General features: G+C 43.7%; 1 protein-coding gene and 1 pseudogene across 1 annotated transcript; one reads left to right on the forward strand and one right to left on the reverse strand.

Moving 5' to 3' along the window:
• The first annotated feature begins 7730 nt into the window (after nt 1-7730).
• LOC109763555 (cis-zeatin O-glucosyltransferase 1-like) lies at nt 7731-9499 on the forward strand. The gene has a single exon (XM_020322396.4). It carries the CDS (start codon nt 7957-7959, stop codon nt 9340-9342), a length of 1386 nt encoding a protein of 461 aa, XP_020177985.1. The 5' UTR covers nt 7731-7956; the 3' UTR covers nt 9343-9499.
• A 589-nt stretch (nt 9500-10088) lies between these two features.
• Nucleotides 10089-14328, reverse strand: LOC109763553 (probable ion channel POLLUX; annotated as a pseudogene).
• Nucleotides 14329-14705: the final 377 nt, after the last annotated feature.

A 14705-nucleotide genomic window follows, 5' to 3' on the forward strand; every position in this document is an offset into this window, starting at 1 on the left:
CATCAAGTGGATCATGTGATATCCCATTGTCACCACAGATAAGCACGGCAAGACATACATCAAGTGTTCTCAAATCCTTAAAGACTCAATCCGATAAGATTACTTCAAAGGGAAAACTCAATCCATTACAAGAGAGTAGAGGGGGAAGAAATATCATAAGATTCGACTATAATAACAAAGCTCGCGATACATCAAGATCGTGCCAAATCAAGAACACGAGAGAGAGAGAGATCAAACACATAGCTACTAGTACATACCCTCAGCCCCGAGGGTGAACTACTCCCTCATCGTCATGGAGAGCGCCGGGATGATGAAGATGGCCACCGGTGAGGGTTCCCCCCTCCGGCAGGGTGCCGGAACAGGGTCCCAATTGGTTTTTGGTGGCTACGGAGGCTTACGGCGGCGGAACTCCAGATCTATTCTGTTTCCCGAAGTTTTTTGGGTATATGGATATATATAGGTGGAAGAAATACGTCAGGGGAGCCACGAGGGGCCCACGAGGGTGGAGGGCGCGCCCCCCTACCTCGTGGCTCCCTCGTTTCTTTCCTGACGTGCACTCCAAGTCTATCAGGTTGCTTTCCTTCCAAAAATAACTTCTCCAAAAGGTTTCATTCTGTTTCGACTCCGTTTGATATTCCTTTTCTTCGAAACACTGAAACAAGGAAAAAAAACAGGAACTGGCACTGGGCTCTGGGTTAATAGGTTAGTCCCAAAAGTAATATAAAAGTGTTTAATAAAGCCCATAAACATCCAAAACAGATAATATAATAGCATGGAACAATCAAAAATTATAGATACGTTGGAGATGTATCAGCATCCCCAAGATTAATTCCTGCTCGTCCTCGAGTAGGTAAATGATAAAAACAGAATTTTTGATGTGGAATGCTACCTAACATATTTCTTAATGCAATTTTCTTTATTGTGGCATGAATATTCAGATCCATAAGATTCAAGACAAAAGTTTAATATTGACATGAAAACAATAATACTTCAAGCATACTAACAAAGCAATCATGTCTTCTCAAAATAACATGGCCAAAGAAAGCTATCCCTACAAAATCATATAGTCTGGCTATGCTCTATCTTCATCACACAAAATATTTAAATCATGCACAACCCCGATGACAAGCCAAGCAATTGTTTCATACTTTTGACATTTTCAAACTTTTTCAATCTTCACGCAATACATGAGCGTGAGCCATGGACATAGCACTATATGTGGAATAGAATGGTGGTTGTGGAGAAGACAAAAAGGAGAAGATAGTCTCACATCAACTAGGCGTATCAACGGGCTATGGAGATGCCCATCAATAGATATCAATGTGAGTGAGTAGGGATTGCCATGCAACGGATGCACTAGAGCTATAAGTGTATGAAAGCTCAAAAAGAAACTAAGTGGGTGTGCATCCAACTTGCTTGCTCACGAAGACCTAGGGCATTTTGAGGAAGCCCATCATTGGAATATACAAGCCAAGTTCTATAATGAAATATTCCCACTAGTATATGAAAGTGACAACATAGGAGACTCTCTATCATGAAGATCATGGTGCTACTTTGAAGCACAAGTGTGGTAAAAGGATAGTAACATTGTCCCTTCTCTCTTTTTTTGGGGGCCTTTTCTTCTTCTTTTTTATGGACTCTTTTTTTCGTCCGGAGTCTCATCGCGACTTGTGGGGGAATCATAGTCTCCATCATCCTTTCCTCACTTGGGACAATGCTCTAAAAATGATGATCATCACACTTTATTTTCTTACAACTCAAGAATTACAACTCGATACTTAGAACAAAATATGACTCTATATGAATGCCTCCGGCGGTGTACCGGGATGTGCAATGACTCATGAGTGACATGTATGAAAGAATTATGAACGGTGGCTTTGCCACAAATACGATGTCAACTACATGATCATGCAAAGCAATATGACAATGATGGAGCGTGTCATAATAAACGGAACGGTGGAAAGTTGCATGGCAATATATCTCGGAATGGCTATGGAAATGCCATGATAGGTAGGTATGGTGGCTGTTTTGAGGAAGGTATATGGTGGGTGTATGATACTGGCGAAAGGTGCACGGTATTAGAGAGGCTAGCAATGGTGGAAGGGTGAAAAGTGCGTATAATCCATGGACTCAACATTAGTCATAAAGAACTCATATACTTATTGCAAAAATCTACAAGTTATCAAAGCAAAGTATTACGCGCATGCTCCTAGGGGGATAGATTGGTAGGAAAAGACCATCGCTCGTCCCCGACCGCCACTCATAAGGAGGACAATCAATAAATAAATCATGCTCCGACTTCATCACATAACGGTTCACCATACGTGCATGCTACGGGAATCACAAACTTTAACACAAGTATTTCTCAAATTCAAAACTACTCAACTAGCATGAATCTAATATCACCATCTTCATATCTCAAAACAATTATCAAGCATCAAACTTCTCATAGTATTCAACACACTCATAAGAATTTTTCTTTTACTAATCTTGTATGCCTATTATTGTTAAAGCAAACTACCATGCTGTTTTGTAGGACTCTCAAAATAATCTAAGCGAAGCATGAGAGTTCATATATTTCTTCAAAATAAAACCACCATTGTGCTCTAAAAGATATAAGTGAAGCACTAGAGCGAACGACAAACTACTCCGAAAGATATAAGAGAAGATCAATGAGTAGTCGGAAAATTATACAACTATGTGAAGACTCTCCCATTTAAGAATTTCAGATCTTGATATTTTATTCAAACAGCAAGCAAAGCTAAAGAAAATAAAATGACGCTCCAAGCAAAACACATATCATGTGGTGAATAAAAATATAGCTCCAAGTAAAGTTACCGATGAACGAAGATGAAAGAGGGGATGCCTTCCGGGGAATCCCCAAGCTTAGGCTCTTGGTTATCCTTGAATATTACCTTGGGGTGCCTTGGGCATCCCCAAGCTTAGGCTCTTGCCACTCCTTATCCCATAGTCCATCGAATCTTTACCCAAAACTTGAAAACTTCACAACACAAAACTTAACAAAAAACTCGTAAGCTCCGTTAGCGAAAGAAAACAAAACACCACTTCATGGTACTGTAATGAACTCATTCTTTATTTATATTGGTGTTAAACCTACTGTATTCCAACTTTTCTATGGTTTATAAACTATTTTACTAGCCATAGAGTCATCAAAATAAGCAAACAACACACGAAAAACAGAATCTGTCAAAAACAGAACAGTCTGTGGTAATCTGTAACTAACACAAACTTTTGGAACTCCAAAACTTCAGCCGAAATAGGACGACCTAAAAAAATTGTTTATTGATCTGCTGCAATTGGAATCAGTATTTTATCACGTTCTGGTGATTTTAAACAATTGTTTTCGTGAACAGAAAGTTTCTGAAATTTTCAGCAAGATCAAATAACTATCATCCAAGAAGATCCTATAGGTTTAACTTGGCACAAACACTAATTAAAACATAAAACCACATCTAAACAGAAGCTAGATGAATTATTTGTTCCTAAACAAAACCAAAAAGCAAGAAACCAAAATAAAATTGGGTTGCCTCCCAACAAGCGCTATCGTTTAACGCCCCTAGCTAGGCATGATGATTTGAATGATGCTCGCATAAAAGATAAGAATTGAAACATAAAGATAGCATCATGAAGAATATGACTAGCACATTTAAGTCTAACCCACTTCCTATGCATAGGGATTTTGTGAGCAAACAACTTATGGGAACAATAATCAACTAGCATAGGAAGGTAAAACAAGCATAACTTCAAAACTTTAAGCACATAGGAGGAAACTTGATATTATTGCAATTCCTACAAGCATATATTCCTCTCTCATAATAATTTTCAGTAGCATCTTGAATGAATTCAACAATATAACCAGCACCTAAAGCATTATTTTCATGATCTACTTGCATAGAAATTTTCCTACTCTCCACGTAAGCAAATTTATTCTCATCAATAGTAGTGGGAGCAAACTCAACAAAATAACTATCATATGATTGAAATTAAGATCAAGATGACAAGTTTCATGGTTATCATTATTCTTTAAGGCATACGTGTCATCACAATAATCATCATAGATAGGAGGCATGCTTTCATCATAGTAAGTTTTCTCATCAAAGCTTGGGGGACAAAAAATATCATCTTCATCAAACATAGCTTCCCCAAGCTTGTGGCTTTGCATATCATTAACATCATGGATATTCAAGGAGTTCATACTAACAACATTGCAACCATGCTCATCATTCAAAGATTTAGTGCCAAACATTTTAATGCATTCTTCTTCTAACACTTTGGCACAATTTTCCATCATGCTCACGAAAGATATTAAAAAGATGAAGCGTATGAGACAAACTCAATTCCATTTTTTTGTAGTTTTCTTTTATAAACTAAACTAGTGATAAAACAAGAAACTAAGAGATTCGATTGCAAGATCTAAAGATATACCTTCAAGCACTCACCTCCCCGGCAACGGCGCCAGAAAAGAGCTTGATGTCTACTACGCAACCTTCTCCTTGTAGACGTTGTTGGGCCTCCAAGTGCAGAGGTTTGTAGGACAGTAGCAAATTTCCCTCAAGTGGATGACCTAAGGTTTATCAATCCGTGGGAGGCGTAGGATGAAGATGGTCTCTCTCAAGCAACCCTGCAACCAAATGACAAAGAGTCTCTTGTGTCCCCAACACACCCAATACAATGGTAAATTGTATAGGTGCACTAGTTCGGCGAAGAGATGGTAATACAAGTGCAATATGGATGGTAGATATAGGTTTTTGTAATCTGAAAATATAAAAACAACAAGGTAGCAAGCGATAAAAGTGAGCGTAAACGGTATTGCAATGCTAGGAAACAAGGCCTAGGGTTCATACTTTCACTAGTGCAAGTTCTCTCAACAATAATAACATAATTGGATCATATAACTATCCCTCAACATGCAACAAAGAGTCACTCCAAAGTCACTAATAGTGGAGAACAAACGAAGAGATTATGGTAGGGTACGAAACCATCTCAAAGTTATTCTTTCCAATCAATCCGTTGGGCTATTCCTATAAGTGTCACAAACAGCCCTAGAGTTCGTAGTAAAATAACACCTTAAGACACAAATCAACCAAAACCCTAATGTCACCTAGATACTCCAATGTCACCTCAAGTATCCGCGGGTATGATTATACGATATGCATCACACAATCTCATATCCATCTATTCAAACCAACACAAAGTACTTCAAAGAGTGCCCCAAAGTTTCTACCGGAGAGTCAAGATGAAAACGTGTGCCAATCCCTATGCATAGGTTCATGGGCGGAACCCGCAAGTTGATCACCAAAACATACATCAAGTGGATCACGTGATATCCCATTGTCACCACAGATAAGCACGGCAAGACATACATCAAGTGTTCTCAAATCCTTAAAGACTCAATCCGATAAGATTACTTCAAAGGGAAAACTCAATCCATTACAAGAGAGTAGAGGGGGGAGAAACATCATAAGATCCGACTATAATAGCAAGGCTCGCGATACATCAAGATCGTGCCAAATCAAGAACAGGAGAGAGCGAGAGATCAAACACATAGCTACTGGTACATACCCTCAGCCCCGAGGGTGAACTACTCCCTCCTCGTCATGGAGAGCGCCGGGATGATGAAGATGGCCACCGGTGAGGGTTCCCCCCTCCGGCAGGGTGCCGGAACAGGGTCCTGATTTGTTTTTGGTGGCTACAGAGGCTTACGGCGGCGGAACTCCAGATCTATTCTGTTTCCCGAAGTTTTTTGGGTATATGGATATATATAGGCGGAAGAAATACGTCAGGGGAGCCACGAGGGGCCCATGAGGGTGGAGGGCGCGCCCTAGGGGGGTGGGCGCGCCCCCCTACCTCGTGGCTCCCTTGTTTCTTTCCTGACGTGCACTCCAAGTCTATCAGGTTGCTTTCCTTCCAAAAATAACTTCTCCAGAAGGTTTCATTCCGTTTCGACTCCGTTTGATATTCCTTTTCTTCGAAACAATGAAACAAGGAAAAAACAGGAACTGGCACTGGGCTCTGGGTTAATAGGTTAGTCCCAAAAGTAATATAAAAGTGTTTAATAAAGCCCATAAACATCCAAAACAGATAATATAATAGCATGGAACAATCAAAAATTATAGATACGTTGGAGACGTATCAGGGCCGACCGCCGGGGGAGGGTGGTCTTGGGAATGGCATGGCGGCTCCAGGGGTGACGGCTGAAGGGGACTAGGGTTGAGAGTGGAGAGGAGCGGAGAGCGAGGGGCGAGGTGCGGGGGCGGCCGACCAGGTGCGGTCCGACGAGGTGGGGGCGAAGAGTTAATTACGAAAATTTTGCAAAAAAGACCCCGTTTGATTCGTTTCGACCAGGTGTTGATGAGTTGGCGGTCAACGCACGCGTGGACAAGCCAGTCAACTGCCAAATCAGCATGTACGTATAAGAAATTGTACATTGGACCATATGTGAACCCCTGAGACAAGTTTAGTGATCGTATTTCAGATATTTCTAACTACGAGGACTAAATTGGCCAACGCGACGAGTATGAGGACCACCAGTGAATTTTTCTGTTTTCTGTAATAGCAAGTACTTCAGAAAGCTAGATCAATTACTATTACCTATCATCGCGACCCTTTCATCTGGTATCAGAGACCAAATCACCACCCATCCCTTTGTCAATCTGGTGCAGTTCATCAAGACCTAGAGCTTGCAACAGACGCGCACACAACTCGCGCCCATGGATCCGGTCGTCCAGACCGTCCTCAAGAAGCTGGAGACCATCCTTACGGCCAACGCGGTGATCCAAGCCCAGTCTGTCAAGATCAATGATCTTTTCGCTTGGCGGCCATATTTGGAGAGGCGCGTCGCTGATCTTGGTGACACGGTGGCGGCGCTTCAACTAGCGCAACCACCACCCACGTCGTCGACTGGTGAAAACGGCAAGGCGAGCGCAGCATCCTCAGCGTCTTCTTCAGTTGACACAGGCCTTGGGGAGCACGGATTATATGACCTTTCTGCCTTTCCCAATGTTATGTAGTCTTCCTGTAAATTCTATTTTGCGAAAAAGTCTTCCTGTAATCTTTGACAATCTAAAAAGATGTCTTGTTTGACCAAAGTGTTCACATTGCACGAATTGACATATGGTGCTCCAAAAACGGACATAAAATTGTATTTCACGCTACCATCATAGATTCTCCGGTCTTTAGACATTCGTGCGTTAAGTTCAGTCGATGAGGGTGCGTACCCCTTCGCCGACGAAGGGTACCTTAGTATGTTCGAGATGAGGGACATGGAGTTTCTGCTCGTGAGCTCGCGGCTTCCTTATGAACAGTAAAAAATAGTAAACAACGTAAAGAAAACTTGAATCTTTTGAAACAAACATTTACTAATTGTCTATATACGTGCAAATTTTGGTGAAGAAAACATTCCTAAATGCTGCGGAAAAAATTGATGCTCTAAAAAACTATTTTTGAAAAGCATATTGCAAATCAATGTTTGTTGCCGAAAAAAAATCAGTTGTTTTAAGTTTGTTTCTACTATTGCTTCCCGTTTTATTGTTAATGGGGGAACATTTGAGCTGGTGAGCAGACAGACACTTTCGCCAGACGTGGTAAATTTCTTGAGATGATGAAGTGACATCGGATCGCGCACGGACCATTCGATATTTCGACAGTAGTAGTGGTTGCTAGTACTTGTCAGGTCAATCAACAGACCGGCACCATCCTTTCTCACGGCGACTAGTTGAACAGTTTCTTAGCGGAAAGAAGGGAAAGATCTTCGGAGTCGCAGTTGGAACATTCGCAGTCGCAGCTATGTGAGGCTATCAGTTTGGCTGGCATACGACATGAAGTAGTGTACATATTTCTTCAGGGCAGGGCGAGGCGGGGTCGTGCTCCAATCGCGAGAGCCGCGAACTACGCGTGTGCGCTGTGTACTCGATCCAACTCAATCTAGGAATCTCCATGGATTCCGTCGCGGTCGTGGCGGTGCCGTTCCCGGCGCAGGGCCACCTGAACCAGCTCCTGCATCTGGCCCTGCATCTCGCGGCGCGCGGGCTGCCCGTGCACTACGCGGCGCCGGCGCCGCACGTCCGCCAGGCCCGCGCGCGCGTGCACGGGTGGGATCCGCGCGCCCTCCTCCCCGTCCGGTTCCACGACCTCGACCTCCCCGCGTACGAGCGCCCGCCGCCCGACCCCGCCGTCCCCACGTCCTTCCCGTCCCACCTGATGCCCATGCTCGACGCCTTCGTCGCCCACGCGCGGGACCCGCTCGCCAGGCTCCTCGGGAGCCTCTCCGCCCGCCACCGCCGCGTCGTCGTCGTGTACGACCGCCTGAGCTCCTTCGCCTCGGCCGAGGCTGGGCGCCTGCCCAACGGCGAGGCCTTCTGCATGCAGTGCGTGGCCATGTCGTACAACGTCGCGTTCAAGGACGCCGGGCACCGGCTCCTGCGCGACCACGGCATGGACTTCCACCCCGCCGACGCGTGCATGTCCAAGGAGTTCATGGAGTACATCGCGAGGACGTGGCATGACGGGCAGGGAGCGGCGGTCGGCGGCATGGTCATCAACACGTGTCGTGCGCTGGAGGGCGAGTTCATCGACGTGGAAGCCCAGAGCCCGGAGTACAGCGGCCAGAAGATCTTCGCCATCGGGCCACTGAACCCACTCCTCGACGCGAGCGCGAGGGCGCCGGGGGAGGCGCGGCACGGGTGCCTTGACTGGCTCGATAGACAACCGCCGGCGTCGGTGTTGTACGTATCGTTCGGCACCACGTCCTCGCTGCTCGCCGAGCAAGTCGCGGAGATCGCCGCGGCGCTGCGTGACAGCAAGCAGCGGTTCATCTGGGTGCTGCGAGACGCCGACCGCGGCGTCAACGACGTACACGAGGAAAGCACTGACGGCCAACACGCCAAGTTGCTGTCGAAATTTACCAGGCAAACCGAGGGGACGGGGCTCGTGATCACCGGATGGGCACCGCAGCTGGAGATCCTGGCGCACGGCGCAACGGCGGCGTTCATGAGCCACTGCGGCTGGAACTCGACCATGGAGAGCCTGAGCCATGGCAAGCCGATTCTGGCCTGGCCCATGCACTCGGACCAGCCGTGGGACGCGGAGTTTGTCTGCAAGTACCTCAAGGCCGGTCTCCTCGTGCGGCCCTTGGAGCAGCGCAGCACAGTGGTGCCGTCGGAGGTCATCGGCGAGGTCATCGAGAAGGCGATGGTATCCGGCGAAGGATTGCAAGCGAGGGAGCGGGCAAACGCGCTGGGCGTGTCCATCCGCGCCTCGGTGGCCGAGGGCGGGTCGTCGCACTTAGACCTCCAGAAATTCATCGCTCATATTGCGAGATGAAGCAGGGGGACTAATCTTATCTTATCTTACCTACTAACTAGTAAACGTGTACGTGCAACGCACGTATACACTTGAAAGATATATTTCCTCATTCATCCTAGTTAAGAGTCACTTATTCAAATAAAAAATTTATAAGAATATTTTGCATGGAATGAAACGACAGATGTTCCGGTCTCATTCGGGAAACGGTTGTTTTGCGCCTATTGTGATGTATAGGGAAAATTAATATGGCATGAAACGATGAATGTTCATGTCTCTGACACACAAACATACATGAAACTGGACAACTCCCTAACTAACATGGAACTGTCATTAGCCCTAAATTACAAAGTCACTAAATAAGCTAATATATGTTCAATAAACCTTTCTATCCCATATTTCATAGAACTCACAACCCCCTAACTAATATGATTGCCATTAGCCGCAAATTACAGTCACTAAATAAGCTAATGTTAGTATACAATCCTATTGAGCTACCTTAATTTTTAGACCGATGAAATAGCCAATGTTCTACAAAATAAATGGATTTGGAACTACCTAGTGGGCTACAATCCTAGTAATTGAGCAAACCATGCACCCTTTTTATAATAAATGGATTTTGCTTGAATAACAAACTAACTTGCCGTACAGTTCTACAATAGAAAATTCAGAACCATAGAAGTACAGGGAGATTGAAAAAGCATGTCTGACGTGTTGTTCGCAGCAGATAATTTTGGTATTTTCTTGTAAATCAAACTTACTATATGCCCTGAACTAAACCAAACTGAAGTATACTGATTAAATCTAGACTAACCACACTCTTCTAATACATCAATCAGAAAACAGTTTCAAAATATATACAAATAAGAGCATCCTGAGCAGGTTACTTATTAGTCACAACGGACACAAATTTCAAATTGGAAATAACATCATTGGTACTATGGCTTATGGTCAGTAGTGTCGCTAATGGTCGAATACATTACACTTAACCGAAAAACTTTAGAACACCGGAGCAAATGCTTTTATGATAGCAGTTTGAACTTCAGACATAATTGTGTTGAACAAATATCCAACTGTAGCACTCTGCACATGAGGAAAAAACCCACAGTTAGATACTATGCACTGGAAAAAATAAGTTTGAAATACAAAGGTCTAAGATTTCAGAGTATTGCGTCATCTCATATGAAACAAATAATTTGGGAACAATTCCTACATGCCTAGCACGAAGAGCAAAGATATGTGTACGAGCATAATGAGTAGAATTCAGTTCTGAATATAAAGAAAAAGCGACAAAGATGACTTTCTTTTTCATCACCATGTGAGAATCAAGGCTTGAATCTTTCATCATTCATCTCCGATGACATACAATATACTGATACAGCTCCTTACATTAGTGTTTTCATAATTAACAAAATGAATAAAAAGGCTAGAAATAGAGCCTTATGTATGATCAATGCAGCATACTACTAAACAATGGATCCAGAATGCACCAGAGCCAGTCTGGAAGGCAGAAAACAAAAGGCCTCTTTAAAGACCTTGAGAGAGAAAATACCAGGGAAAGTGAAGGTTAAATATCGGACCAAAATCATTATCCTTGGGGCCAATCCTGTATTATTATGCTGCTGCTACTACTATTATTAGTAATACAGATGGTCTAAAATGTTCTGCGGGGTCTAGCTCCAGACCTTTGCACGGCCGGAAGAGATGACCTCATGGAGGGTGGCGCCATGGAGGTTGCACCTGTACATCAGAATAGTAGACCAACTCATATTTTAGAATGAAGATGGTCCATTTGTATCTCCTATTTGGAGTTCGTCTTACCAACTGGAAAAGAGGAACTCTGAGTGACATCGACATTATCTTTGTTTGAGGCCTGTTTTCTTTTTAGCCGCGCAATCCGTTGCTTATTTAAGCACTCTGCCCTCTGTTCATTGGATAGGCCGGCATACCAACTGGTGCCACTTCTTAATTTTCGGCCACCATTTACTTCTTCGAGACGATGACTCGCGGAGCTTGTAGATGTACACCCTACAATAAAATAGGAGATGAATTTATAAACAATAGTAATAGGTGCAACAATACAATCTTATATGAAGTGGATGAATATACCATCTGTATGTGTGTTGGTTATGTTGCTAAAAGCAGTACATTGCACAGACCCTAGTGAAGAAGCATGTGTGTGTGCCACCGGATCATGGGTAACACTATCCCCAGCTGAAGGAATCTTCTGTTGGAGGTTTACACGACGCCAGTGCAGGGATGCTGATTCTTTCTCAACAGATATTTGGGCCTACGCAGACTGACTGCTATTTTGTTGCGGGTCCTGATTTTCATTCCCAATTGTAAATGTGTTGGTTAGGTCCGTAAACGGAGAATGATTCCTGACATGAACGTATGTGCATCTGGATTGTGCTTGCCCATCTGCGTTTCATCAGCAGAAATGTTAAACAAAACAGAGGAAGGAACAGAAGCCCCCAGCATTAGCAGTACGGAACCAAAGTAATGAATAACTTATGCTAAATTGGGAATGGTCATTTGAAACCAAAGCATTGCACGTGATCTACTTGCGAAGAATATCACAGAATCATGAAAGCTCCTCAGCAGCACCATAAACCAATTGATAGAGAAGCAAAGGAGATGGTCAATGGCTTAGGAGCCTGGTAGCAATGATGGCTGAGATGGATTTGTATTTTCTAATTCCCTTATCACCATAGTTGAGGGCAGTATCAGATGATCATGAGTTATGTTTTCATTAACATGGCACAAAGTAATAAGCGAAATCAATGTGAAACAGCATGGTATGTAAACAACATGGTATGAATTTCAGATATATTACGATGTGCTCATTGTAGGTATGGTTGGTTGGATTGTTGGGGCCTAATTTGAAGCAATTGTTGGGCCCTAATTTGACATAATAAGGGGCAGTAAATTTGTAGATGTGCTGTGTGAGGCAAATAACAGATCGGTGAGCGGTGTAGTCTACAGAATCCGCAGTTTACATCCGACAGCACAGAACTAACTACATCGTAATCCAAATTTATTAAGAGGCGAACTCCAAAAAGGATTAATCTACTTGTTTGCATTTAAGTGAAGAAGACACATTACGGAGGTGTAAAGTTTCAGTCCATCAGGGATGTGCATGCTGTGTGAGGCATGTGCAACTCCAAAAATTAGTATAAAGGCAGCAGTATGGAACCAATGTATTCACTGGTCTGACTTGAATTGATGGCCTAATTTGACATATTTTGAAGCAACAAAGCAGTGAATCTCCCTCAAATTTCTACGGGCGACAAACCTTCAGAGCGGCAGGGCGGTGCGATGCAGTTAACGAACTCCAAGACCGGCACCAAGAGGCGGCTGGACCGTGCGGGCTTGCGGACGGCGGCGAGGACCACAGGGCGGCAGGGTCGTGGTGTTGCTGCGGACGGCGGCGAGGAGCGAGGGGCAGCAGGTCCAGCCGTGGTGTTGCTGACGGCGGCGAGGAGCGAGGGGCGGCAAGGTCGTGCTGCCCGGACGGCGGCGAACGGAGCCGGTCACAATCTCGTCTCTCTCACGAGCCCTGGCCATTATGTCAAGGAAGCTCAACTCCTCTTGTCCGTACAGGTAAAACTCAGCAGACCGTATGCACACCTTGTTTTCCTGTAACATACGATTACCACGGTCAGATGAGATCTAAGGCAAGTCGGTGGTTAACTTTATAAACTAACATATGGTGCATAATTAAATAGAGATACTTGAAGTCATTGTTAGCTGGGAAGTGTGGCCTGTAGACATAGATTGTCGAAAAGGCATGCTTTTGAACTATTAAAGCACAATTCAAAGCATGTCACATTTTACATAGTACCTCCTCAGCGAAGAGTTCCTCGAGAAACACTGTCGAATTTGCTTGTCTTCTGCCACCATGGCTAATGAAATACTAACAAGTTCATTTGACAGAACGTAATCGCTGAATTTGGAGACAGATACAAGGTTTATTGTTCCCGAGTCCAGTATTTCACTGATTGTTATCGAGTTCTCCAGTGCGTGCTACATCTCCTGAATCCAGGAGCTGTGAGAAAAGCCATTGTGACGTATATGTGATTTTGACTCCTTCAACGGAAGACGTTTGGGTTACCTGCGCACTGTCAGTTATATAGTATGTCACAGCCAGGCTGCTTGTTGCTCGCATGAACGTCATGAATTAGAAGAAGTGTAGCTAAGCACCATGAATCTAATTGTACAATGGAGTCCTCCACTGACTCATCTGCAAGAATCAAAATTTGTGGTTCCAAAGTTAGCATTGGTAGCTTCAGCACAGGTAAACTTGAGTAGAAGAAATGCAGGGCAATGCTGACTTGCCATTTTGGACCACATTGGCCGATTCATAAAAATAATAATTGTTTGAACAGAAAAGTTCAGAGCACTCTATTTATCTCTGCGATGGAGCATATACTCACAGAATCAAAGGTCTCAAGAGGCAAGCTTTCTAAGTGCCGCCTGATGACAACATTCCCTTATTTGTGTACAATTTAATGTTTGTTAGTCCAAAAATATCCATACTATCATCAGTTAGTTTTTCTCCCTCTTCTTCTCTGCCACCTCATTAAACATCCACAATTCAGATCCTGGAGCAAGAAATGCTTCTACCTACACAACAACACCAACATTAATATCCAGAATTTGTTGAAGCGTACATCAATCCTGGCAAAATGTCAAGGTTAACTTACCATTATCATACCATGGATAGCACGTCGCCGACCACAGAACAAAATTATACCTGGATACTTAGGAAGGGTGAGAAGGTTAGGTAGAAAACCCTTATGCCTCTGGTGAGAAATAACTTTGATCAAATTTAAATCTAGGTGAATAGGAATTTTTTATCTGGGCCATATGACTTTCTTGAAGATAGTTGGTACAGAGAGAGTAGATATTAGACATCATGAAGCATGAATGCGATACGGGTGCTTTAGAGCGGCGCTGATCATTTCAGACGGGTAGATGTAGGGACAGGAAGGTTGGGTGGGCCATGGCAGATAGAATCGAGCGTGTCAGCGGTCCGAACACCCGCAAAGTCCCCCGGTTTGTTTTCAGATTGCTGGAAAATTAAGTTTGGACCGATACAGGCAAAATACGTCCGGTTAGTTGCAGGCGTTTTTAGGGTGGACATTGAAGATGCCCTTACACGCTCTTCAAGAATTTAGTAATTCATTTAAAGCATTTATAAAATTATCATAATATTTTTTATTATGTTTTTAATGGAAAGTTTATTTAATTTGGAAGATTATATTTCTGCCAATGTTTTTTTTGCACTAAAAGCAATACAACCATCAGGCCATCACGTGTTGGAGCCCAGCGGCCGACACGTATCAAAGAACGCCGACGCACGACTTTGGTTATTCTGGTTG

The sequence above is a fragment of the Aegilops tauschii genome, chromosome 2, assembly GCF_002575655.3.
Source record: "Aegilops tauschii subsp. strangulata cultivar AL8/78 chromosome 2, Aet v6.0, whole genome shotgun sequence".
NCBI lineage: Eukaryota > Viridiplantae > Streptophyta > Magnoliopsida > Poales > Poaceae > Aegilops > Aegilops tauschii.

Coding starts and splice junctions, on each gene's coding strand:
- LOC109763555 (XM_020322396.4), top strand. CDS start 7,957: ATGGATTCCGTCGCGGTCGTGGCGGTGCCGTTCCCGGCGCAGGGCCAC.